The sequence below is a fragment of the Trematomus bernacchii genome, unplaced genomic scaffold, assembly GCF_902827165.1.
Source record: "Trematomus bernacchii unplaced genomic scaffold, fTreBer1.1, whole genome shotgun sequence".
Classification (NCBI taxonomy): Eukaryota; Metazoa; Chordata; class Actinopteri; order Perciformes; family Nototheniidae; genus Trematomus; species Trematomus bernacchii.
The window spans coordinates 2,271,668-2,299,637 of NW_022987840.1; the positions used below are offsets into that span (position 1 = coordinate 2,271,668).

Consider the following 27,970-nt stretch of genomic DNA (forward strand, 5'->3'; position numbering starts at 1 on the left):
GTTTCAAATTGACAAAATGATCTGATGAAACAGTTGAGTACTTGAGTGTGGAAACAAAAGTCATATTTGATATTTTTCTGTTTATTGAATATGTAAATCAACAACTCACTTTTGAAAACACATTTATATTTCATTATAACATTCTGGTTTGGAACATTGTTCTGTGAATCCCTTAGGAAATGACTGATGGGACTTGCATTAATGTAGTAAAAAGATTCAAAACTCTATTGTGCTGAAGGCCACACCCCGGACACATCTTTCAAAAGCCATCAACACGCGACACCAGTCTGACATGACTCAGTTGTTGGACTATTACCACTGACCCTTCCATGCTGGTGAAACCTTTATTTGTTTCTTTATACATTTCTGAAACGTAGATCAGTACTGTATATACTACTACTACTAATGTATTTATTTCTTCTCTAGAAACAGAAAATATCGTATGCTGACCATCATTGTTGGCTGTAAGGTAAGATAATTGTTTTTTAAAACTCAAATGATTGTAAGTCATAAAATGTCAGGCTTTTTTTATTAGTTAATTCAGTCATTTTGTTACATATATATATATATGTATGTTGTTTGTTAGTGGTAAGAATAATTTACATACCTTTAAAGACATTTTGTAATTTTGTTTTATTACTTTCTACATATTACACATTATATATATTATTGCTTTCTGTTTGTAAGAATAATGTGCATACCTTTACAGAATTTCTATCAAAACAAATGCAAAACATTTTAAATAGTTATCATTAGTTAACATCTTCATGCTAGCTCCCTTATGTTATCTTTGAAAGGACGACATTATTTCCTCTTTTTAGTGATGAAACCAGTAACAGTAAGAGTACATTGCAATACAAGTTAAAGCAATAGTTTAAAAGTATTACTTTTATTTTTAACTAATACTTTTCAGTAGTATTCATTATGTTTTTTAAATAAGCAGCACTGCTTCTCTACTGTGTGAAGCTTGATATTACTCAAACTGGGTTATTCTTTCAGCAACACATATCAAACATCACATTTGATCATATTTACTTTGTGAAGTATGAAGTGAAGTTAATATAATTCCCCCCTATAAAATATGTATTCTTCTTTACTAGGGCTATTCATATTGTAGTAGGTAACTAGTCAATACAAATGAATAGATTTTGTGTCTGCTGTGTGTGTGTGTGGTGCCTCTGTAGGAATATCAAGCTGACAGAAAAGCATGACGGGTGCTTTAAAGGTTTTCCTCCTTCTACTTCAAGGTAGGGTTTCCAACAATTTAAAAAAAAATAGTGCAAAAAAAAAAATAGTGCAAAATATGCTTTTTTGTTTAAATTAACGTTTTGTGTGTGTGCTGTTTATTTGGACGGGTTTGTTTTCTTTTAATTATGACAGTTTACATTTCTGCTTAATTTTCTTCTTTTTTTTCAAGATAAGCTACAGTGTAGTAATGGCAATGACAATCTTACGACCCGAGCTCCTCCAACGATGCAACATATACAATAAAATACAATTTAAAAAAAAAATAGTGCAAGAAGTCTATATACTGTACATGTAAATAGAATGTGATATAAGAACAGAATATGAAATTAAATATTGTACATTAAGACGAAGTTAAATACGGTTTATTGCGGTGATAACTATTTAGATAAATAAGTAGATTGCAAGATGACAAACAGATGAATGTTTATCGAGGCACTTAACAGAGCTCAAGTGTTTAGTCTCATGGCCTGTGGGATAAAACTGTCCCAGAGTCTGGTAGTTGTTTGAATACTTATTTATTTTTTAACCTTGACGGATATTTAATTTATTGCTTTTATTTCACCTCAGGTAGCTTATGCTTGACGTGGGAAATCACCATGCCTCTGAGAATAGATGGACTAACGGGATCCTGTGTGAAGGTCCCCTGCACTTTCAACTTCGACTCAACGTACAATGTAAATCTGGATAATTCCTGCAAAGCAATTTGGATCAGAGGAAGCACGGCCGGAACAGTTGTGTTTGATTCCAGCCTCACTGGAGATCAGGCAAGCGGAAACATTCTGCAAGGAAACCTCACAGGGAACCTGCAGAACAAGGAGTGCACCACCATCTTCTACAACATGCCACCGTCCCATTCTGACAACTACTACTTCAGGATTCAGTGTGATAACGGGCTGAAGTACACCTATTCAACAGGAGTCCGTATCACGACTCAAAGTTTGTATTATGTCTTTACTTTTTTTCACTTTACACATCTTTTGGTTTCCCTCTTGTCATGTACTTGTTTTTTTTACTCCTTAGATTCACTGGACCAACCTACCATAACTCCATCTACACTGGAGGTAGAGGAGGGGGCTCTGGTGACGTTGAACTGCACGGCTGTAGCTCCGTGTCCCATCCTTCCCCCAGGTCTGACTTGGACCCCCAGGATAGGTGACATTGAGGAGAAACATGAATCTGAATCCATGGTCTCAGTTATGAACTTCACCTCTTCTTACCTCCACAATGGACAGAACTTTTCGTGCACCGCTCTCTACAAACGACAAGCTGGCAACACCGACCTTCGGTTGGAAAAGTTTATGACCCTCCATGTTCTTTGTGAGTATGTTTCAGGCCTTTTCTTGTTGCTGAGTAGGATGTTGATTTAGTTCACATTTAATCATTCCCTTCATTTTATATAATGTGATGTTATGAAATGTTCCTCCGGGGACTCTGCAGAGTATTTGGATCAAGTTGTGTTAACTAAAACTGCAGACTTGATTATCTAGTGGGAAAAAAAGAGGACACTAAACCAAATTCAGTTGTGAGCTGACTTGAGTTTATTCTTATTTTTATTATTTAAAGGTCACATATCATGCAAAATGCACTTTTAGATGTCTTTACTACATAAATATGTGTAGACATCACCAAGTGTCAGAAAATACAACCCTCTCTCTTTTCCTCCTTGCACACATCTCTAAAAATAGGGGTACAACGGAGCTGCTTACCGTTATTATGTAATATCGGAAATATGAGCTGCCTTTACTTCCACGGCCCTATCAGAAACGTCGCCGTATCAGAAACAATGCGCAACGTTTTGGAAGTAATATGGTCTGTGTTTACATTAGCAAGCAACAGATTTGAAATCAGCACTTCTCTAATAGGGCTGAAATAGAGGCATATGAGGCATGGCTAGAATGGGTGATCTGTTTGGTATTTTGAGCAAAACACTTCATAGACATGTTTTTTATATATATGAGACATATAATATAGATGCCTAAAAATAGTATATTAGGAGACCTTTAAAGAAGTTTTTCACATTCTCCCAAAAGTTGGTAAGACCGATTCATGAAGCCATCATAATGCTTTAATATTAACAACCTTGGTAGTGCACACAATAGGGTGTTTTGTACATTGGCATGTAGAATTTCTTTTTGACAAGTGCTATATGAGAAAATTACTTTCACTCTCACATTTTTCAGTGAAATATGTAGCTACAGCCAGAAGCTGGTTAGCGTAGCACAGCACAAAGACTGGCAACAAGTGGGAAAACTAGCCTGGCTCTGTCTAACGGTAACAAAAACAGCTTACTAGATTCTCAATCATCTCTTCAAGATCCTCCAACTAACACATCAGTCAGCTACTCTGCTACAGTAAAAGAGGGCAGCTTGGTGAATCTGACCTGCAACGGCAATGCCAATCCAGCTGTGTACACTTGGTACAAAGTGAATGGAGGTCAGGTGACCGATGTGGGTTCGGAGAAAAGATTTTCAACCACTGTCTCAGAAGTTGACAGACAATTTTACTGTAAAGTCAGTAACAGATACGGAACCCAGAACTCATCCATCACTCAGATAGACGTACAATGTAAGTCTGATTGAAAAACAGTCAGACAGAGGATAAATATTGACCAGCAAGTTTTAAAAGATATTTATTTTTGTTTTATTTAGTTCCTCCCAAGGAAACTACAATAATCATTCAGCCTAAAGGTCCACTTTTGGAGGGCAGCTCTGTTTCTCTGCTTTGTAAAAGCCGGGCCAACCCACCTGTGACCAACTACACCTGGTACAAAGGTGATGAAGAGGAAAAGGAGGCTGGATCAAGTTTGGTTTTAAACAATGTCAAACCAAGCAGCAGTGGTGACTACTACTGTGTAGCAAAAAATGAGCATGGGGACCAAAATTCAACACTGATTCGGCTGGACATTCAGTGTAAGTTGATTTCCACCGTAAAGACATTGATTTACACTGTCAAGTTCAACAGACTGAATATGGCTCTACTGTATATCTGTGGTCACCAAAACATGGTCTCTGAGGCCAATACTGACAGTAAATATAAGGAAAACACAGACACTCATCACGAGGTCACAATATCCATCGATCCAGCAGAGCAATAGCCTATAGGCAAAACACAGAAGATCAAAAAAAGATATGACATAAAATGAACTTACCAAAGCTGAAGTAGATGGTCAACTTCATTCATTTTCTTTCCGTTTTACTGATTTTAATCGCTATACGCTGCTCTCTCTCGTCTCCTCTTCACAACTACACTTTTCGCGGCACACGTACTTACAGCCAATCAGCTCTCTGAATTATAAGATGACGTTTTGGTGGGGTTGCCAGCACTTTGCCCCACTTGTGATAATTTTTTTGCCGCACACAATGAATACAAAAAGACTCTGAGCATGCGCAGTGTAGTTTTCACAGTACACGTTCATTTCTACAGCGAGAGAGAGGGGCAGCCCAGAGCTTGCCCCACATCGCTCAACACGGCAAAAGGCACACTGTGGTCACTAATCAGAAGAACACAGACTAAAACAGCAATGTAGAGACGAATCAGACGACTAAACATGATCTTTAAATATATTTTAACATATATTTTATACATATTTTTTATACATATTTTTGAATTATTATTTTAATTCATTTCTGCTGACAGTATGTGGGACTGTGCCTAATGCCCTGCCCCTGATGACGAGTCACCACTGTGTTATATACATATAATGCATATAATGGCACTGTTCTAGCGGTAAACACTGAAAAAATAACATGTCAAGCTATGTGCTGCATACATCAGAAACAATGTGTGACATGTTGTGGAAGTCATATGGTCTTTGTTTACATTAGCAAGCATACTCAGAGCTAACACTGTACTGGAGAGAATATGTGTAAAGAAGCCGGATATAAAAGGTACTGTCCTTGAGGTAAACCCGCAAGAGAGAAAGCGTTTGAGCTCCATACTGTTTCAGAAATATTGCCTAATGTAGTTTGGAACATAATATGGCGTTTAATCAAGGCAGCGCTCAGCAGAGTTTCTGCGGTTAGACAGCCTTCTCTTGACAGAGCTCACCTCTTGCATGCAGACGCTCCGAAGGGGCGTGGCCAGCAGCTGCTCGGTTACATTTAAAGGGTCAGACCCAGAATCAGCACTTTTGTAACAGGGTTGAAATAGAGGGGTATGAGGCATGCTACAATGGGTGATCTGTTGGGTATTTTGAGCAAAACTCTAAAGACACATGTTTTGTATAGATATGGCTCTATAATATATTGTTCAAATATTCCATAATCAGATGACTAAATAATAGGTGAGCTTCAAATCATATGAGGATGTTGTGTTTGGTTTCTTTTCTTTTGTTTTATTATTAAGATGTTATTTCCAAACACAGATAATGAAGAGGTTGTTGTCTCAGTTTTCTAAAAAAGGCAACTCAAAATGTAAATGTGTTTTACATAGACTGTGATTCCCAAACTGTGCTTCTTGTACCATTGGTGGTAAGCAACTCCAACTGGCCTAAATCCTTATCTTAAAACCAAGACATTCTTTTTTATTTTGAAGTGACTGACATAGCATGAACTATTAACATCAGCTCAACACTATGCTTTTCAGATCTCCCTAAGAACACCTCGGTGTCTGTTGACCCCTCTGGTCCGGTGCAGGACGGCAGCTCTGTAACTCTGACCTGCACAAGCATCGCCAATCCAGCAGCAGTGAACTTCACCTGGTTCAGAGCGGCTGGAAGAGAGGAGAAGGTGATGGGCTCTGAGAGAGACCTCACCTTCAATGTGACCAAACTCTCAGAAGATCAGTATTACTGTGAAGCTCTGAATGTCCACGGACCTGGCACCTCAGAGCGTGTCAGCTTTGACGTCACATGTGAGATTAATACACTTGTTTAATTAAAGGCAATCCTTTGTTTCCATTAAACAAAATCAAATTACTTCTTTGTCTCAGTTCCTCCAGAGATCCTGTCTTCTTCCCGTTGCATCAAGATTTCATCCACGATCAGATGTTCCTGCTACAGCCAGGGGAACCCGCCTCCCTCCCTGGTTTGGAAGTTGGCCGGAGAGCCTGTCAATCACTCTGCTGCCATCCCAATCAGGGAAGAGTCCCTGGGGAACGTGGGCATGAAGAGCATCATCACCCTGTACGATCTGGACGAAGACACGCTCTCTCTAGTCTGCCTCAGCATCAACTCACTGGGCTTTGACAGTTTTGCTTTTAACATGTCGCTTAGCAAAGGTAGAGGAATTGCGAGATGGTGAATTTGTATTTGTTTGGTTTTTCTGCATAATCTGCCTCTCTGGTTTTAATGATCAATGTGTTTTGTGTGGACTTTTCAGGCCTCCACTTGTTGTCTTTTGGGATCGGTTTTGCAGTGGCAGCTCTGGGGATGCTGCTGGTTTGTGTACCGCTGCTGATAATCTACTACCGGTGAGAGACAACCTTTTGCTAAATATCACCATGAAATGAAAGACTTTAATATAAAATTATAATAAATGACTTGATATTGTTGTGTGTTACTTTTAGAAAAGGAAAAGTCATCTCTTCCTCGGACAAGGGAAAGGCGGAGACATGCAACCCTGTAGTTACTAATGTGGTGAGTTCATGTTTTGTACATATCGGCAGATGCATTAAAACAGGAAGCTTCACTTACCCAACAAAATGTACTTTTTTCTTTTAAAACAGCGGTGAAAGTTGTCTCAAAAAGTCATGATATACTATGTCAAAAAGGCATTGTATGGTATGTTTAAAAACGTATATTCTTAAAACTCATGATATAGTATGTTCTACAAAGTCATTGTCATCTATATAATGCCTTCAAAAGTATTTGTCTTGTATGCCATGACAAATAATCAGAGTCAGTCATCAGTAAAGCATGCAGAACAAAGTGCTTTAGAACATGGTTCATATGAATAAAAACTGAAATATAATGCAAAGATAATAACAAATAAGAAGGTAGTAAAACACAATAGATACAAGTGAAAGTAAATAAAAAGCTAACATGAGATGAAAAAATTATACCTAATTAATAATCATACTAATCATAATAATAGAAAAAAGAGCACCAAAGGTCATAAGTCCAACTTTAATTTGTGGAAAAAAGCCCTTAAAGAAGTCCGTCAGGTATGCCATAAAAATGTAAAAAGTTGCAGTATAGTATGTTATAAAAGTATTTCAGAATTAAGTGTCATAAAAATGTTCTAATTGATAATATAGTATGCCATGAAAAATGTGTAAAATGTCATAGTATTTTGTTCTAAAATAAATTCACCGTATAGTATTTCCGTATATATGTAAAAATAAAACATAGTATATTATGCCATATAGATGTCTCATGGTATGACATACACAATGGAATTTAATTTTTAAAAAGTGGGCCATAGAATGTCAAAAACATAATTGAATGACATTTAAAAAAAGGAAACGATGAACGGCTGGTTTATTGGCAAACGAGCTTATTTCCCTAAAGTGTTCTGTTTAACAATGGGCCTTATTGTGCACTACTACCTCCTTTGCTACATCACTAAAGTAACTCTTTTGTTTCTGTAGATCAACTCTTCAAAAGTGGATGTGATTTATGCTAATAAAGCTTTTTTGGAAGAGAAAGAAGTAGCTGAGGAGGAACTCCATTACGTCAATGTGGACTTTGCTAAACTGCAGGCCCATTCAAAGGGTAAGCCTGGGGAAGGGGAGATTAGAGGCCTGGACTCAAAGACGGAGTATGCTGAGATCCGTCTGCAGTCCAGAGGAAGCATCGGAGGAGATGCAGAGGAAGAAGAGAACGTTTCTGACACTCAATTGGAAGAAGAGAAGACAGCTTAGTCTCATAGACCTTGAGGTGAAATGTTTATGGCTGACGTTTAAGGGAAATGTTAGTGAAACACAGCAATGTGCGCTTCAAACTGCTACAGGACTTCACCATATAAGCAGATCCCCGCTGAGATAAAACTGCAGAAGCGGTAGTAGAAACTGCTCTGCAAGCAACCTATTTAAAACGTAGTCACACTTGTTGCTTCAAGTTTAGTTCTGGACTTTTGTAACTGTACCCCTTTTTTTGTGTCCATAAGATGCATAGCAAAACAATATCACCATACAATGAATACATACTGTATAGCAGGTAGTTACCCTGGAATTTCCTCCTTTGAAATCATGACTTTTACTATATTTAATATTTGAATGCTATTTTGTCTTCCTGATTTTACATTAAAAACCTTTGCAAAGCGTGAAAGAAGCAGCTGCACATAGCTTGTCACACTTTTTTATAGATATTTATTTTTCCAAAATACAAAAACAAAGACATTTTGTTGGCAGTTACTGTATACAACAGCGGAATTCAAAACCCTTCCCTTCAAAGCCTGTGCTTGGGTTGGCACTGGTCTCTCCTAGACCTACACATAGCAGTCACTATGTACTGTAGTATATTCCCCTCAAAGCTGTAGTGTTTAAGGGGAATGACTTTTGGGGCTGTTCCCTGGCCTTCACATAGCAGCCAGTTTCACTAGGTAGTACATTCCCCTCAAAGCCACAGTGTTTAAGGGGAATGGCCACGTGGCAGCTTCGCCAGGCTCCTCAACTTATCAGACTAACATCACCAGCGTCAGGCTCTCAGTTCACACAGTTTTGGGGGATGGGTATCCAATCTCCATGCAGTGTTGGGGGATAGTTATGTAATCATCACTCAATGTTCTATGTATATATGTGGAGTAATGAGGCACGAGCCTAGACGCCAAACAAAAATGATATGCTTCTTCTAATAAACATATCAAGAAACAAGTGAGTTATCTGACTGATATGGGGCGAAACCTGCGAGCTAGTTCAGGCAGTCAACTCGCCAATGATACATTAACACGTGACGCGCCTCGTCCCTCTTACAACCAACCATTCTCCTAAAGATGCCGCTCTATTTAAGCTGCCAGATCTGCCTGCCTCTGCCTCGCTAATGTTGCTGCTACTGCTGCGTTCATGTTGCTACTGCTCGCCTGCCCCAGCTTCCACCTGTAGGCTCGGGAATAGTTTTCTATTCATCTCTCAATTCTCTATGTAAATCTGTGGAATGAAGAGGCCCGACGCCAAACTTAAACTATATGCTGCTTCTAATAAACATATCAAGAAACACGCGAGTTGTGTGACTGAAATAAGATTTAGACATAACAAAATTAGCCCCAATGCTGTAATGTAATAAGCTGGATATGACGAAAGCAACCTTTTCTTCTGCTTCTGGGAAATTAATGACAGAACTTAAAGGTGGGGTAGGTAAGTTTGAGAAACCGGCTCGAGATACACTTTTTGTTATATTCCATGGAATGCTCTTAACATCCCGATAGCAATGAATATCTTAAGTGCTTTGACAAAAAAATGTCATCTGTGGAAGCTGTGGGGGAAACTTCTGTGTAGCAATGCATGGAGTCACCGACTCAGGAAGGAGACACGGTGAGAGTTGGAGCTTTGATGTCAAACACTGATGGGTTTATTCAGAGTATTCGGCCGGAGGATTCACATCACAAATCAAAGAGTCAGAGGTTCTGACCACACGGTAGAGTTGCCACGTCAATTCTGAAGAACCTCTCTCTATGCTAGACCTTTTAACAGGTTCACAGAGAGAAATCAACATCTCTGAAGGAGTAGACTAAACACTGAATCATCTGCGTCCGACGCTCATGGCCTCAAGGATTTCACATCCGAGAGCCCACAAACACCGATAAAGAAGTGCTTCAGTGTTCCCACAACAATTACCCTTCGTGCCAGTCAAGTTGACCGGTCTCACACTGGTGACAACACATATGGCACCAAGGCCTTTCCTTAGAGGAGATAACACATGTCAGAGTAAAAGGTTAGATATCTAGAAGAATTATTCCTTAACAGAAGCCGTAATACTGTAAAAAGCACGACCAGTTATTTTAGCCGGGCCGGCCTATCTGCCTGTCAGCCTTCCATCTGTGCACAAACTTATCTCGTGCCCTCATTGGTCATGTGCGCGTTCGTGTGTGTTGGAGGAGGGGCTCTGTAAGGAAGTGGCAGATTTTTTCCGGCTGTGTATTTTCAAATTCTAGCGATCTCGAGCTGGTTTCTCCAAAATGACCTACCCCACCTTTAAGAGTAGTAATAAAACAAAAAAGCTTAAAATGAACTATCGTTACAAAATATTTATCTTATATAATAATAATAATAATAATAATAATAATAATAATAATAATAATAATAATAATAAGGCTTTATTTATATATCACTTTTCATAAGGCAGGTGTAGCTCAAAGTGCTTTACAAAATGGCAAACATCACAAATTATATAAAATGTCTGATCAAAGATCCACCTCAGCAGCTGATTCTGTACCTGGACCCATGACTCTGTGGATAAACTGTGACACGAGGAGGTGCACTGGCTCCAGATGTTGAACAGATGTGTACGAACCATAGACTGTATATATAAAGGTACGAACGCAGTGGGGGAAACTGTTACTTGATGCTTGAGTGGCGGCTGAGGTTCAACGCTGAACCAGCTGCAAGCCTTCAGCAGTTTAACACATCAGCCTGCAGCTGGGAGTCTGTTAGTGCCAGGTTTCTCTTTGAGCCTGAGCTCCCCCTGCTGGTCTGAGCAACACCTGCCGATATGCCATCCAATATAACAATACATATATTTAGTTTAGTTTATTTATTTATAGTGTCGTGGACAGTCCCAATCGATGAACTGTCACAAAAACAGTAAATTGAGCAGCTTTAGACGACATGGCTAATTTCCAGCTGTTGTCCCCAGCCAGATGGTAATAGACACCCTTAAAATCACAATATATCAACAGCATTAGTTATAAAATAAAAAGGATGAAAGACAAGTAGATACAAGCGAAAGGATAAAAGAGAACAATAAACAACACACGTTACTACATACAGTACATGTCACATATAGCACATCACAATCACATAACAGAAACGAGGGGCAACATCCATGATCACAACATGTAACATACACGCCATACTCAACACAGACTAGTGTGTGCAGGTGTAGTTCTCAGTGAACCATGTTTTTAAGTGAGCTGTGAAGGTGGTATGTGTATGTATGTCTTTGATTTGAGTGGGTAGTGAGTTCCAGTTTTGTATTGCTGTGACCGAGAATGATGACTGACCATAAGTACTCTCCCTGAATGGGACTGATAGGTCGCGACGTGTGGAGCTTCTAGTGGTCAGTCTGGTGTTCTTACGTTGAGTAACCAATGAGTTAAGAGGTGGAGGGGCTGTGTTGTGCAGGATTTTGTACACCAGAACGATGTTCCTATACTTTATTCAATCTTCCCAACTCAGGATGTTATGCTTGTTGAGGATGGTACAGTGATGGGAGCTGTTAGGTTTCTGGTCCAGTACTTTGGGGGTTTGTTTGTACAGGGTTGCTAGTGGCTTCAGTGTGGAGCTGTTAGTTTGCCCCCAGCTTGTGAGACAGTATGTTAGATGTGACATGATCATGGCATTCATGTATAATTTGGCAGCATTCAATGTCATTGTGTTTCTTATGTATTTAAAATTTGCTAGGCTAAACTTTACTCTTTGGGTCACTTTTTTGACTTGTGTTTTGAATGTTAAATTAGAGTCAATAATGATTCCAAGGTACTTAACCTGAGGCACGATATCAATATTTTCACCTGAGATGCTTATATTTGACACAATGTTGCATTTTCTTTTTGTGAAAAACATTCCTACTGTTTTGTTTACATTAAAGTGGACCTATCATGCTATATTTAAATAATATAGTGTAGGACCATACCTATATAAGGCATATTTATACTTTTTTTTTTCAAAATACCAAACAGATCATGCATTTTAGCCATGCCTCATTTCGCTCAATTTGACAATTTATAGCTCTGTTTTTGCAAGGGTTGATTCTGTGAGCAACAGCACCATCTAGAGGCCTGGCATATGTACTACAGCGTCTCCAGCGCTTTCGAACGGCAATGCCGTGGTTGTCTCCTCCTGATTGGTGGAGTTGGCCCAATAGCCGTAGCGCCACCGTCCTGACGTCAGGACAGTGTTCAAATCTGGATCAGTTTTTATCAGATCCGTTGCAGCCCCTTTTTTAGAGATTTGGGTATGGAGGAAAATAGAGAGGGTTGTGTTTTCTGACACTTGGTGAGTTCCCTGGAACACCGGGGACACATATTCATGTATAAAAGACGTACAAAAGTGCATTTTGCATGATAGGTCCCCTTAAAGCTGAAGACAGGAGCGGTGTAGCCAGCTAGTGATCAGCACTGAAGCTGAGGTCAGTTTATCAGCAGCCTTTTGCTTTGTATTGGCATGCACATATATCACAGTGTCATCGGCATATAGCTGTGTTTCCACATCAGGACAGACAGATGGCAGGTCATTAATATATAGGGTAAAAAGAAGTGGACCAAGTATTGAACCTTGTGGTACTCCGGTGCTTAAGTCTAGAGCTGGAGAGAGTCGTAATTTGATTAGACTGTGTGCTGAGTCACTATTTCTGTTTAGTCTTGGATTGTTTCATATGTCCATATCCTGTCTATTTGTTTTCATAAATTACATTTTAATGAATTAAGTGAGTTGGAAATGTACATGGGTTTGATATGCAAACAAATGAAGGCATACACTGTTATGAATGCACTATTAAATGTTTATTCATAAAAAGTTTGTTCCAAATAAAGTATCACATTGTTGTTTCTTCCCTCTTTCTGCATTGCCTTTCATTTTGTTTCTCTTCACTTCCTCTGTTTCAAATTGACAAAATGATCTGATGAAACAGTTGAGTACTTGAGTGTGGAAACAAAAGTCATTTTTTAATCTTTTTTGTTTGTTGAATATGTAAATCAACAACTCACTTTTGAAAACACATTTATATTTTATTATACAATTCTGGTTTGGAACATTGTTCTGTGAATCCCTTAGGAAATGACTGATGGGACTTGCATTAAAGTAGTGGTTCTCAAACTTTTTCTGTCAGGCCCCCCCTTTGGAGAAAATAAAAAGTCGGGCCCCCCCAACACAAATAGTCACGTAATGGGCCAAGTTAACATTTATTAAAATACATCAATATGAACGTGAGCATTCCTTTGCTAGAACAGTGATAATAAAACAATGCTCCATAAGTCTGTGTGGTAAAAAAAAAAAAACATAATACAATTGTGCAATCCCTTTGCTAGAACAATATGTTACATCTCTCAACACCCACAATTCTTTTTTTACTGTCATAGTATTTCATACCTGTTTTTCATTTATTCTCTTATTTTTTTATAACTATAATGATCATATAAACGTGTGCCTAGGAAATAATTGTTTACATTAATCGTGACCAAAATGTTTGAGACCTGGCCACTAGCTCGCTAGCACCAGAAGCTAACAACAACGATCTCCGGTACCGGTGCGCTCTCTCTCTCGCTCGCGCACGCACACAAAATGGCTCGTTCCACACACACACAGAGCCGAGCTTGAATGAAACACAGAGACCCAGAAGTACTTGTACTGTATCATATTATTTTCGAATCAAAATATTTTCAAATTATGATTTCTTTTTTTTTCCAAACAATTTTTCCTCCTGGTCTCTCGCGTCCCCCCTGTCATGCCTCTGCGCCCCCCAGGGGGGGCGCGCCCCCCACTTTGAGAAACACTGCATTAATGTAATAAAAAGAGATTCAAAACTCTATTGTGCTGAAGGCCACACCCCGGACACATCTTTCAAAAGCCATCAACACCAGCACCAGTCTGACATGACTCAGTTGTTGGACTATTACCACTGACCCTTCCATGCTGGTGAAACCTTTATTTGTTTCTTTATCCATTTCTGAAACGTAGATCGGTACTGTATATATACTAAATGAAGTTGTATATTTAAACATAATGTATTTATTTCTTCTCTAGAAACAGAAAATATCGTTTGCTGACCATCATTGTTGGCTGTAAGGTAAGATAATTGTTTTAGAAAACTCAAATGATTGCAAGTCGTAAAATGTCAGGCTTATTTTGTTCGTTAATTCAGTCATTTTGTTACATATATATATATATGCATATTGTTTTTTATTTGTAAGAATAATGTGCATACCTTTACAGAATTTCTATCAAAACAAATGCAAAACATTTTAAATAGTTATCATTAGTTAACATCTTCATGCTGGCTCCCTTATTTTATCTTTGAAAGGACGACATTATTTCCTCTTTTTAGTGATGACACCAGTAACAGTAAGAGTACATTGCAATACAAGTTAAAGCAATAGTTTAAAAGTATTACTTTTATTTTTAACTAATACTTTTCAGTAGTATTCATTATGTTTTTTAAATAAGCAGCACTGCTTCTCTACTGTGTGGAGCTTGATATTACTCAAACTGGGTTATTCTTTCAGCAACAAATATCAAACGTCACATTTGATCAAATTTACTTTGTGAAGTATGAAGTGAAGTTAATATAATTCCCCCCTATAACACATGTATTCTTCTTTACTAGGGCTATTCATATTGTAGTAGGTAACTAGTAAATACGAATGAATAGATTTCGTGTCTGTTGTGTGTGTGTGTGTGGTGCCTCTGTAGGAATATCAAGCTGACAGAAAAGCATGACGGGTGCTTTAAAGGTTTTCCTCCTTCTACTTCAAGGTAGGGTTTCCAACAATTTAATGCCTTTCGATGTCTTTAGATTACTCACAAATAGTGCAAAATATGCTTTTTTGTTTAAAGTTAAGGTTTTGTGTGTGTGTGCTGTTTATTTGGACGGTATTGTTTTCTTTTAATTATGAAAGTTTACATTTCTACTTAATTTTCTTCTTTTTTTTTCAAGATGAGCTACAGTGTAGAAATGGCAATGAAAATCTTACGACCCGAGCTCCTCCAACGATGCAACATATATTATAAAATACAATGTAAAAAATAGTGCAAAAAGTCTATATACTGTACATGTACATAGAATATGATACAAGAACATAATATGAAATTAAATAATGTACATTAAGACGAAGTTAAATACGGTTTATTGCGGTTATAACTATTTAGATAAATAAGTAGATTGCAAGATGACAAAACAGATGAATGTTTATCGAGGCACTTAACAGAGCTCAGATGTTTAGTAGTCTTATGACCTGTGGGATAAAACCAGCCCACTCTCTTCAGTCTGCGTACAAATGACACGACTTTACACATTAGAAATGCATGCAATAGATACGCAGAAGTCCGATTTTGGGTGCATATGTTACGCTAACCATTCCCATTGAGTTCTGAGGCCGAGTTTTGCATGCATATGATACGCCACATTTCGTGCCTGCACCAATTATTTTTGTCTGGTCGGGTCTTGGTAGACTTGGTAGCTGTGTGGTTCATAAAAACATGTTCTTACTCAATACCAAGCCACAATTATTGTTTTTATTTTAAATCGTATAATGTCTGACTTTTTTTGCCGTCTGTGAGGAAAAGAAATAGGGCTCAGAGCTTCAGAATAATGAAATCTGTATTTTTTAAAATCTTTTTTTCCTTCTAATTTGTTATTCTTTTCTAAATAACACACTGTTATTTACTCAACAATAACACACAATTATCCTTGTTTTTATTTATTCGTTTAATTCTATAATCTTGGGCTTTTTAGCATGCTTTTTAGCCGTTAATAAAGTCACCGGAAACAGACGTAGGCCTATAAGGGACATTTCAAGCATCATTGCGATACACACGACAACCACAACCCACTGAACTGATTACCCAAGATCCTCAGCTTGAAGCTCGATGATTGGATGTTTTAGCCGCAATGCACGTTGGGATATGGCGTTAATGCGATATGATATCGGAAAAACATTTCAGAGTTTAGGATGGCCGAAGACACTACACTACCCATAATCCTCAGCTATCGTTTGGGACTACAGTCCCGTTGACAAACCCTGTGATTAATCTTCAAGCTCTGGGATTGGATGTTGGAGTGGCAGTGCGCCAAGGTTACGCCGAACGTCAAACAGCTCTTTGAACTCGAACAAAACCACGGCAGACTGTCCAAAACTGGACTCGAACGCCCCCCCAGAACTACACATGCTGGCTATTGTGTTTCGCAGATGGGTTTTGCAACATGTTCTATGGCACGTCTCTACTGGGAATTGTAGTTTTAAAAGACGTTTTCGTTTTTCCCACAATTAGAAGTTGCCAGTATTAAACTGTGTACACCCCTGGAGGTTTAGGCGATAGGAAACACATTGGTGTGTACAAATTTAAAACATGTAATTAATAAATGGGTGAAAATCGCTTGTATCCATAATGGGCAGCATTAATATATACCCAAATGACAGCTCATTGTTACTTTGTAATTCTACTCCACTACAATTCAGAGGTTAACCTGGTATTTTTACTCCACTACATTTATTTTAGTTACTTTGCAGATTCTGATTAATGATGTGAAATATAAACAACCCTTAAAGCAGACTTTAGTTACACCTGAACTATGTTGAAGTTATGCAATGAATGAAAAACTTGGGTCACAGCTTCCTCAACAGTGCATTACAAGACATCTATCAATATGTGTATATACCTCCACCATTAAACTGTCAAATTCTGCACATTTCTTATAATATCTACATACATTAGAGTACAATTAATGTGTATAATATCAGTTAAAATAAGTGCTTCAACATAGGCAGGAAAGCAATATATTAGACGTTAAGTACTTTGTCAGGCTTAATATTTATGTGTAGATACCCTGTTGTAGCAAACACTGTGGATGGTGGCTTAGAGCCCCCCTCTGCTACGCGCCGTTCGTTAGATGAGGCTGGTTATATTTAATATAGAAGGAATTCAAAACACCGGAATAAAGGTTATAACAATAATCTGATTTTACTGGTAAGAAACAAAACACGTATACAAGTTTACAGAGTACTCCGGACTTCAGGTTCTACTGCTGTGCGATACAGGTATCGGGACCAGCCAGTCAGCAACAGGAAGCATTTTACATACATAAACAACAGTATTCATATCCATTATTTTGGGGCGGAGATGTGTCGACTCTTCCTTCCCATTTTACTCCGGAGCGAATCAGAGAGTCCGTGGGGAGGAGCTGTGTGAGCTGCTCACTCCCCCAGGTGTTTTTACTGGTTGGATTCACTTCTGGTCGGGTCCAATACAGCGAATCAGAGTTCTGAGAAAAAGTATGTTTTCTTCTGAGCAGAGCGTGAGATTCGGAAGTACACAAGGACAGAGTCAATCTTATCTCTGCGCCTGTATTCACTCCTTTACTTTCCCAAGGAATATTTCACACAAACTATTCTTTCCCAGACAACCAAACATTGTACACAGATATATTGATGCCCAGAAAGGACCTTAAAAAGAATATGTGTGTGTGCAGGTGGGAGGAGGTGTATGTGTGTGAAACAGGATCTCTGGGTCAGTGAGTTGTAAGTGAGAAAGACAATATATATATAGGATTACTTAAAACAGTTCAAACAATACATGTTCACTAAAATACAATTCAAAATAATACATGTTTACTTCAATACAGTTTAGAACCATATCTGTTTACTTTAACCCCAAAAGCTTTTTTCTTATTTAAAAGAAGACCTTAACCTAAAGTATTCTTTAATGTGTTTGTCTGTTTTGCACATCCTCATATTAATATCTTTGTACATCCGGCACTAAACTGTTTTATTGTAGAGATCACTTACAGTATCTTCTTGATTTTTTATATTCTATATTTCTATCATTGACCTTCTACTTTCCCCCTATTTTGTATGTACTCTTATTAATATTTGTTTCATCAAATAACATTATTCAACAAAAATAACATTATTCAACAAAAATAATTCAATAACGTGCTTTAACCACTAGGCGGTGCACACAAGGTACACACAGCATACTAATAATAACTTTGCATTATTGGTGTAGGACACCTATGTATGTATAACATCTGAAGATGTGTAGTTTTATTCATGTTTTCACATAATTTTACAGGATATTGCTATACTATTTCTCATGTTTTACTTCTACACATTAATATCTGATTTGTAAAACATCACAGACAGAAAGGTATATCCGTCATTTAATGGTAAGCTATTGAAATTGTGATTCCATAGATGTGTCTACCATCACCCAAATCCCCTGACTATTCTCTCAACTCAGTATTTACATTCTTATATTCAAAGAAAATCAGTAATATCTTTAAAAACTACAAGTCCTTTTCTATCAGCTGTGCACCGTTATGGTGTAAATATAACCTATCTACCAATTGGATCAAATATAAAAGTCAGCCGAATTAATGTTGATACTGCAAGGAGACGTATTGTGTGAAAAGAAATGGAAGATGTTGTTTAATTGCTGATATATTTATGATCCACGTCACGTTTTCAGTTTCCGTGGCTGTTCTTCCTGTTTGTCTAGAAGTCTTCTCATCAGGGCTCTATAAATAAAGAACTAAGGCAGATGTGTAATATTTAATGCAGCCGAACCGTGTATTACAATGCCGTTATGTGATGACTTCCAAAGAGAAAAGCAAGCACACTCGGAATAAAGTGTTATTTTCTTTTTTTAAATGTTTTTCGGATTTCATATCGCATTAACACCATATCCCAACGTGCATTGCGGCTAAACAATCCAATCACGAGCTTCTAGCTGAGGATCTTGGGTAATCAGTTCAGTGGGTTTGTGGTGTGTATCGCAATGACGCTCGAAATGTCACTTATAGGCCTACGTCTGTTTCCGGTGACTTTATTTTGAAATTCAGTTCCTGAGGAACGGCTAAAAAGCCCGAGATTATAGAATTAAACGAATAAATACAAACAAGGATAATTGTGTGTTATTGTTGACTAAATAACAGTGTGTTATTCAGAAAATAATAACAAATTAGAAGGAAAAAAAGATTAAAGAAATACAGATTTCATTATTCTGAGGCTCCGAGCCCCATTTCTTTTACTCACAGACGGCAAAAAAAGTCTGACATTATACGATTTAAAATAAAAACAATATTGCTTGATATTGAGTAAGAACATGGTTGCGGTCGAATAGTCCATTTAGCTTAGGAACCTTCCTAACGGAGTGAAATGACCCGGAAGTCCCTCAGTGGCAGCCATGATAAGTGCCGTTCGAATTCTCTAAATGAAAGGAAAGGAGGTTTCAAACTTCCTTTATAACCTCCTTTAGCTTAGGAACCACTGGACCTCCCTAACCTAAAGGAGAGGAGAAAATGCTGCCCCACAATGCCTTGCGGCCGCGGCATTTGCCGTCACACAACAGTCGGCCGTTCACGGAAACAACCGATTATGAACGAGTAATTATATCATGAAAGTTACGGTGCTTATTAAGCATTTTAAAACGTATGTGGTAAGTTGCCAAAGTGCTTTGTTTTGAACGTTCATCAGTATAATAATCAAAAAGAGAAATATGAACGTTAGTTTTTACTGAAATGATCAAATAAAGTCAACATTTCACAGTCTTTACTGAGCTGTGTGGGGTTTGTTCAACTTTTAAAATATGTTTGAATGGTGATATACACAGTGATAGATGTTAAGGACTAACGTTTATAATAAATACATTTGTATTGATTTTAAGATATTTTAAGATATTTTCATACAATCATACGTAGGTTATTGGGATCATTTGTATTAATGTGGACCGGAGGGAGAGGGTGACGAGCATAAGTTTCACTTTCCTTTTTTATTTCAATTCCAACTTTGGTCATGAAGAATATGTTTCTCTGTTGTCCCCGTTCATAAAGCATAAAACAACAGCATCAGAGCACGGTGCAGAGTCTCTAGATGAGTTTACAGTAGTCCCTCGTTCTTATTAAACATCCATGTTCTAGTCCGCTGTATAGAAAACTGTAGTTTCCATAGTTTCCCCACAGACGCACATTTATGACCTCCGCTGGCGCATCATAAACACGTTGGATAGTGAAAGGATTCTCTAAAGTACCGCAGTCTCTTCTCCTAAATCCTTTTGAATTCTCCTATCCACTATCCCTTAACCCCGTGACGTTTCACTCAGAGGTCAAGGAATAGACGATAGGGTTAGAACTTAGGAGCTGATTTTTGGACTATTCGACCGCAACCATGTTTTTATGAACCACACAGCTTCCGGTCTACCAAGATCCGACCGGACAAAACGTGGCGTATCATATGCACGCAAAACTCGGCCTCAGAACACAATGGGAATGGTTAGCGTATCATATGCACGCAAAATCGGACTTCTGTGTATCTATTGCACGCATTTCCAATGTGTAAAGTCGTGTCATTTGTACGCAGACTGAAGAGAGTGGGTTGGATAAAACTGTCCCTGAGTCTGGTAGTTGTTTGAATTTTTTATTTATTGCTTTTATTTCACCTCAGGTCGCTTATACGTGACGTTTGAAATCACCATGCCTCTGAGAATAGATGGACTAACTGGATCCTGTGTGAAGGTCCCCTGCACTTTCGACTTCAACTCAAAGTTTGATGGAGATCTGGATAATTCTTGCAAAGCAATTTGGATCAGAGGAAGCACGTCCGGAACATTTGTGTTTGATTCCGACCTCACTGGAGATCAGGCAAGCGGAAACATCACAGGGAACCTGCAGAACAAGGAGTGCACCACCATCTTCTACAACATGCCACTGTCCCATTCTGACAACTACTACTTCAGGATTCAGTGTAATAACAGTCTGATTGCCACCTATCCAACAGGAGTCCGTATCACCACTCAAAGTTTGTATTGTGTCTTTTAATTTTTTCACTTTATACATCTTTTGGTTTCCCTCTTGTCATGTACTTGTTTTTTTTACTCCTCAGATTCACTGGACCAACCTACCATAACTCCATCTACACTGGAGGTAGAGGAGGGGGCTCTGGTGACGTTGAACTGCATGGCTGTAGCTCCGTGTCCCATCCTTCCCCCAGATCTGACTTGGACCCCCAGGATAGGTGACATTGAGGAGAAACATGAATCTGAATCCATGGTCTCTGTTATGAACTTCACCTCTTCTTACCTCCACAATGGACAGAATCTTTCATGCACCGCTCTCTACAAACCACAAGCTGGCAACACCGACCTTCGGTTTGAAAAGTTTATGACCCTCCATGTTCTTTGTGAGTATGTTTCAGGCCTTTTGTTGCTGAGTAGGATTTGGATTTAGCTGACATTTAATCATTCCCTTCATTTGATATAATGTGATGTTATGAAATGTTCCTCTGGGGACTCTGCAGAGTATTTGGATCAAGTTGTGTTAACTAAAACTGCAGACTTGATTATTTAGTGGGGAAAAAGGGGACACTAAACCAAAGTCATTTATGTGCTGACTTGACTTTATTCTTATTTATATTATTTAAAGGTCACCTATCATGCAAAAAGCACTTTAAGATGTCTTTAAAGGTCACCTATCATGCAATATTTAGGCAATAGCATAGGTCTCAGATATATACAAATGTATAAAAAACATGTCTATGAAGTGTTTTGCTCAAAATACCTAACAGATCACCCATTCTAGCCATGCCTCATATCCCTCTATTTCACTTCCTGTTACTAAAGTGCTGATTCGGGGTATAAAGCTTTACAAAAAAAAAGAGGGGGCAGAGCTTATGCCTGCTCATACGGGACCCGGCAGATACTGTCTAAAATAAATGCTGCGGTGATGAAACGCCAAAACCACATCAAGGATTATTTCTGAAACATTATGGAGCAAAGGCTTTCTCTCTTGCTGGTTTACCACAAGGTGAGTTCCTTTTGATTTCCTGCTTCTTCACACATGTGCTCTCTCCAGCACTGGTTAGCTCTGAGTGTTAGCGATGCTTGCTAATGTAAACAAGACCATATTACGTCCAAAACACCAGCCATCCGATATGACGTAAATAACGTCTCACCTTGTGGTAAAACTGTGAGAGAAAAAGCATTTGAGTTCCATACTGTTTCAGAAATATCGTTAGCGTAGCACAGCACAAAGACTGGCAACAAGTGGAAAAACTAGCCTGGCTCTGTAAAGGTAACAAAAACAACTTACTAGTTTTTCAATCATCTCTTCCAGATCCTCCAAAGAACACATCAGTCAGCTACTCTGCTACAGCAAAAGAGGGCAGCTTGGTGAATCTGACCTGCAACGTCAATGCCAATCCAGCTGTTTACACTTGGTACAAAGTGAATGGAGGTCTGATGTGGGTTCGGGGAAAAGGTTTTCCACCACTGTCTCAGAAGTTGACAGACACTTTTACTGTAAAGTCAGTAACAGATACGGAACCCAGAACTCATCCATCACTCAGATAGACGTACGATGTAAGTCTGATTAAAAAAACAGTCACACAGAGGATAAATATTGACCGGCAACATTTTAAAAGATATTTTTTTTTTTTTACTTAGTTCCTCCCAAGGAAACTACAATAATCATTGAGCCTAGAGGTCCACTTTTGGAGGGCAGCTCTGTTTCTCTGCTTTGTAAAAGCCGGGCCAACCCACCTGTAACCAACTACACCTGGTACAAAGGTGATGAAGAGGAAAAGGAGGCTGGATCAAGTTTGGTTTTAAACGATGTCAAACCAAGCAGCAGTGGTGACTACTACTGTGCGGCAATAAATGAGCATGGGGACCAAAATTCAACACTGATTCGGCTGGACATTCAGTGTAAGTTGATTTTTACAGTAAAGACATTGATTTACACTGTCAAGTTCAACAGACTGAATATGGCTCTACTGTATATCCAGCTTTGGTCACCCAAACATGGTCTCTGAGGCCAAGACTGACAGTCACAGGGCAACACCACAGTGTCTGGACTATGGACAGTAACACATTGTCACATTGCGTGACAACCTCAAAATCATTTCTATGTCAGTCGTCCGTCATGACACATGAGTGAGTTCTGTTGATCACCCACGTGTTCCTGTGTGTTAAAGGTCACCTAGTATGCAAAATGCACTTTTTTATGTATTTTATACATAAATATGTGTCTACGGTGTGTAAGGAGACTAAAATGTGGGCTGGCTTTATATTGAACTTATATTCAACTGGCAACGTTCCGCCTACGTCCCAACCTACATTCCCCATATACAGTCGGCTAGCTGTGTGTCTGTGTATTCAGCAGGATGGGAGGGACTTAGAGTAAAGTTGTTATATATAATATATATGTAATACATATTGGGCACTGTTCTAGCGGTAAACACTGAATAAAGAACATGGCAAGCTATGTGCTGTATATATCAGAAACAATGTGTGACGTATTTTGGAAGTACAGTAATATGGTCTGTGTTTACATTAGCAAGCATCGCTCAATAACAAAATAACACTCAGAGCTAATGCTGCACTGGAGAGAATATGTGTAAAGAAGCCGGATATAAAAGGTACTGTCCTTGAGGTAAACCCGCAAGAGAGAAAGCGTTTGAGCTCCATACTGTTTCAGAAATATTGCCTAATGTAGTTTGGAACATAATATGGCGTTTAATCAAGGCAGCGTTCAGCTGAGTTTCTGCGGTTAGACAGCCTTCTCTTCACAGAGCTCACCGCTTGCATGCAGACGCTCCAAAGGGGCGTGGCCAGCAGCAGCTCGGTTACATTTAAAGGGCCAGATCCAGAATCAGCACTTTTGTAACAGGGTTGAAATAGGCCCCATAATATATTTTTCAAATATTGCATTACGGGCAGCCCCACCTAGTGTCAGCAGAAAGTATTACAAATAATGATTACAAAAATGCAAAAAAAAAAAAAAAAAAATATATAAAATATATTTTAAGATCATGTTTAATCATCTGATTCGTCTGTACATTGCTGTTTTAGTCTGTGTTCTTCTAATTAGTGTGTCTACAGTCACAGTGTGTGCCTATTGAGCTGTTTAGAGCCATGTGGGACAAAACCTGATTATGCCCCTTCCTCTCGCTGTGAAGTGAACGTGACTGTAAAAACTACACTGCGCATGCTCAGAGTATTTTGTAATGTAATGTGTGTGGCAAAAAAATAATGACCAGAGGGGCACGGAGCTACCATCCCCACCATACGTCATCTCAAATCATTCAGAGCTGATTGGCTGTAAGTACGTGTGCCGCGAAAAGTGTGCTGTGTGAAGAGGGGACGAGAGAGCTGCAGTGGCGCGTCCTAAAACCAGGAAGTAAGCACAAAAAAGCAATGAGATTTCTCCAGAGGATTTTAGAAAATAGCTCAAAATAAGATCTGTGGGAAACGTACCTGTTAGATAAATGCACGTTTTGATTAGCCGGATAACATCCACATGTCTACCCTACTTTTATAATTTTTTTATCATAAATCTATGGATTAGATTTATGATAGACTTTTGAAACTACAAGAAGATAAGGAGGACTTTTACAAAAAAGTAATAGAAATGTTTGTCCAGAAGGATAGGCAAATGGACTTCATCTTCAAGTCAAGGTAAGACCGCAATTTTATTGAAAATGGGATCTTACTAAGAGAGAACAATTCAATATTTAAATGATAAAATTACATTTTTTGGGTATCCTTTTGTTGAACTGTCTGTTTAAAATTAATCGAAGCATCAGACAAAAAAAGCTTTTGAAAATAATATTATATTTTGGTTTAGGTCAAAATATAATATTTGTAAACCTGAAGAGTCAGTGCCAGTGCCTCACCAGCCATGAACCTCACTGCACGTCACTGCAGAAGCTTATATATAGACATCTAAGTTTTTGTGCCCCACCACTTTTGTACATATAAAAACGCCACTGATTACGGGTGAGCTTTAAATCATGAGGATTTTGTGTTTGGTTTCTTTTCTTTTGTTTTATTATTAAGATGTCATTTCCAAACACAGAGAATGAAGAGGTTGTTGTCTCAGTTTTCCAAAAAAAGGCCACTCAAATTGAATTCTTTTTTACATAGACTGTGATTCCCAAAGATTCTTGAACCATTGGTGGTAAGCAAGACAGTTGCACGCCAACGGCCCTAAATCCTTAACTTAAAACCATGACATTCTTTTTTATTTTGAAGTGACTGACATGCATGAACTAGTAACGTCAGCTACACACTATCCTTTTCAGATCTCCCTAAGAACACCTCGGTGTCTGTTGACCCCTCTGGTCCGGTGCAGGACGGCAGCTCTGTAACTCTGACCTGCACAAGCATCGCCAATCCAGCAGCAGTGAATTTCACCTGGTTCAGAGCGGCTGGAATAGAGGTGAAGGTGATGGGCTCTGAGAGAGACCTCACCTTCAATGTGACCAAACTCTCAGAAGATCAGTATTACTGTGAAGCTCTGAATGTCCACGGACCTGGCACCTCAGAGCGTGTCAGCTTTGACGTCACATGTGAGATTAATACACTTGTTTAATTAAAGGCAATCCTTGGTTACCATTAAACAAAATTAAATTAATGATTTGTCTCAGTTCCTCCAGAGATCCTGTCTTCTTCCCGTTGCATCAAGATTTCATCCATGATCCGATGTTCCTGCTACAGCCAGGGGAACCCGCCTCCCTCCCTGGTTTGGAAGTTGGCCGGAGAGCCTGTCACTCACTCTGCTGCCATCCCAATCAGGGAAGAGTCCCTGGGGAACGTGGGCATGAAGAGCATCATCACCCTGTACGATCTGGACGAAGATGCGCTCTCTCTAGTCTGCCTCAGCATCAACTCACTGGGTTCTGACAGTTTTGCTTTTAACATGTCGCTTAGCAAAGGTAGAGGAATTGCGAGATGGTGAATTTGTATTTGTTTGGTTTTTCTGCATAATCTGCCTCTCTGGTTTTAATGATCATTGTGTTTTGTGGGGACTTTTCAGGCCTCCACTCTTTGTCTTTTGGGATCGGTTTTGCAGTGGCAGCTCTGGGCATGCTGCTGGTGTGTGTACTGCGGCTGCTAATCTACTACCGGTGAGAGACAACCTTTTTTTTCAAAGCTGGTTTTAAAATAATTGTAAACACATTTTGAGGTTGTCATCAGGGGTGTAACTTGACTGGTGACCAGGCTGGCAGCACATTTAAGCAGTATAGCCATGGCCACCTCAGAACATTGCTAAATATCACCATGAAATGAAAGACTTTAATAGAAGATTATAACAAGTGTGTGTTACTTTTAGGAAAGGAAAGGTCATCTCTTCCTCGGACAAGGGAAAGGCGGAGACATGCAACCCTGTAGATACTAATGAGGTGAGTTCATGTTTGCACATATCGGTAGATGCATTAAAACAGGAAGCTTCACTTACCCAACAAAATGTACTTTTTGCTTTTAAAACAGCGGTGAAAGTTGTCTCAAAAAGTCGTTACATACTATGTCAAAAAGGCATTGTATGGTATGTTTAAAAACTTTTATTTTTAAAACTCATGATATAGTATGTTCTACAAAGTCATTGTCATCTATATAATGCCTTCAAAAGTATTTGTTTTGTATGCCATGATGAATGTCAAAATAATCAGTCAGTAATCAGTAAAGCATGCAGAACAAAGTGCTTTAGAACATGGTTCATATGAATAAAAACTGAAATATAATGCAAAGATAATAAAAAATAAGAAGTTAGTAAAACACAATAGATACAAGTGAAAGTATATAAAAAGCTAACATGAGATGAAAAATGAAACCTAATTAATAATCATACTAATCATAATAATAGAAAAAAGAGCACCAAAGGTCATAAGTCCAACTTAAGTTTGTGGAAAAAAGCCCTTAAAGAAGTCCGTCAGGTATGCCATAAAAATGTAAAAAGTTGCAGTATAGTATGTTATAAAAGTATTTCAGAATAGACTGGTGCAGTGACGCGTCCTAAAACCCGGAAGTAAGCTGCGCATGGGTACCTTCCGGTTCCCTCGACAAAAAAGCAATGCAATTTCTCCATAGGATTTTGGACAATAGCTCGAAATAAGGTCTGTGGTTGACACACATTTAAGACACGGATCACGTTTTGTTCAATTCAACGTTTTTTTTATCATAAATCGAATCGATAGATTGATGATCGATGATCGAAATTATAAAAGTAGGGTAGACATGTGGAGATTATCCGACTGAACAAAACGTGATCTGTCTCTTAAATGTGTGTAGCCTAAGTTTCCTGTCCCTAGTGGCACCCAGTGTTGTCTTCTGCTGCTGTCGCCCATCTGCATCAAGGTTCGACGTGTTGTGCGCTAAGAGATGGTCTTCAGCATACCTTGGTTGTAACGAGTGGTTATTTGAGTTACTGTTGGCTTTCCATCATCTTTAACCAGCCGGGCCATTCTCCTCTGACCTCTGGCATCAACAAGGCATATTTTCGCCCAGGGAACTGGATTCTTTTTTTTCCGGACCATTCTCTGTAAACCATACAGATTGATTTGCGTGAAAATCCCAGTAGATCAGCAGTTTCTGAAATACTCATGGCAGCAACCATGCCACGTTCAAAGTCACTTAAATCACCTTTCCTCCCCATTCTGATCATCTGTTTGAACTTCAACAGGTCGTCTTGACCATGTCTACATCCCAAATGCTTTGAGTTGCTGCCTTGTAATTGGCTGATTAGATATTTGTGTTACAAAGCAGTTGAACAGGTGTAACTAATACATTGGCCAGTGAGTGGAACCTTTTATTCTGCTTCTGGGAAGGTAATGACAGAACTTAGCGGGAGTAAAAAAAAGAAGATTGAAATGAACTATTGTTATAAAAGATTTATCTTATATTATAATAATAATAATAAAGCTTTATTCATATATCACTTTTCGTAGAGCAGGTGCAGCTGAAAGTGCTTTACCAAATGGCACACATCACAAATGATGTATGTGGATTTAGCCGTAGAGAGAGTGTCCTTGTAATGAAGAATGTGGTTATTGTACATTTCTTTGTGAATAACAAGTCCAGTTTTTTTGAAGAGGTGTTCCAATCAATAGCCTTTAGCTTTTAGTTGACAAATACGTCCGTA

General features: G+C 38.6%; 2 protein-coding genes across 5 annotated transcripts; both read left to right on the top strand.

Moving 5' to 3' along the window:
* Positions 1–223: 223 nt before the first annotated feature.
* LOC117468588 (myelin-associated glycoprotein-like) lies at positions 224–8,461 on the top strand. 4 transcript variants are annotated; one of them, XM_034112799.1, is made up of 12 exons: positions 225–335; positions 427–464; positions 1,185–1,247; positions 1,816–2,184; positions 2,269–2,565; positions 3,562–3,813; positions 3,897–4,157; positions 5,833–6,099; positions 6,178–6,465; positions 6,567–6,657; positions 6,754–6,823; positions 7,777–8,461. In XM_034112799.1, the coding sequence occupies exons 3-12, from the start codon at positions 1,208–1,210 to the stop codon at positions 8,047–8,049; spliced, it is 2,208 nt and encodes a 735-aa protein (XP_033968690.1). In that variant the 5' UTR covers positions 225–335; positions 427–464; positions 1,185–1,207; the 3' UTR covers positions 8,050–8,461. The 4 variants fall into 4 exon arrangements, with proteins under 4 accessions (XP_033968691.1, XP_033968690.1, XP_033968689.1 ...); XM_034112798.1 differs by having other exon boundaries at positions 228–335; positions 427–469; XM_034112800.1 differs by lacking the exon at positions 3,897–4,157 and having other exon boundaries at positions 224–335; positions 427–469.
* A 5,624-nt stretch (positions 8,462–14,085) lies between these two features.
* On the top strand, positions 14,086–27,712 carry LOC117468594 (sialoadhesin-like). The gene is given in 12 exon segments (XM_034112818.1): positions 14,086–14,128; positions 14,752–14,814; positions 20,499–20,852; positions 20,937–21,233; positions 22,166–22,282; positions 22,285–22,410; positions 22,495–22,755; positions 25,134–25,400; positions 25,479–25,766; positions 25,868–25,958; positions 26,165–26,234; positions 27,512–27,712. Coding segments are annotated over 11 exon segments (1,947 nt in total). The 5' UTR covers positions 14,086–14,128; positions 14,752–14,774; the 3' UTR covers positions 27,548–27,712.
* The last annotated feature ends 258 nt before the right edge of the window (positions 27,713–27,970 follow it).

Excerpts from the sequence above, each read along its gene's own strand:
- LOC117468588 (XM_034112799.1), top strand. The coding sequence starts at position 1,208 with ATGACGGGTGCTTTAAAGGTTTTCCTCCTTCTACTTCAAG. Across the intron at positions 1,248-1,815 it reads TTTCCTCCTTCTACTTCAAG|GTAGCTTATGCTTGACGTGG; the intron begins GTAGGGTTTCCA and ends ATTTCACCTCAG. Across the intron at positions 6,658-6,753 it reads CTGCTGATAATCTACTACCG|AAAAGGAAAAGTCATCTCTT; the intron begins GTGAGAGACAAC and ends TGTTACTTTTAG.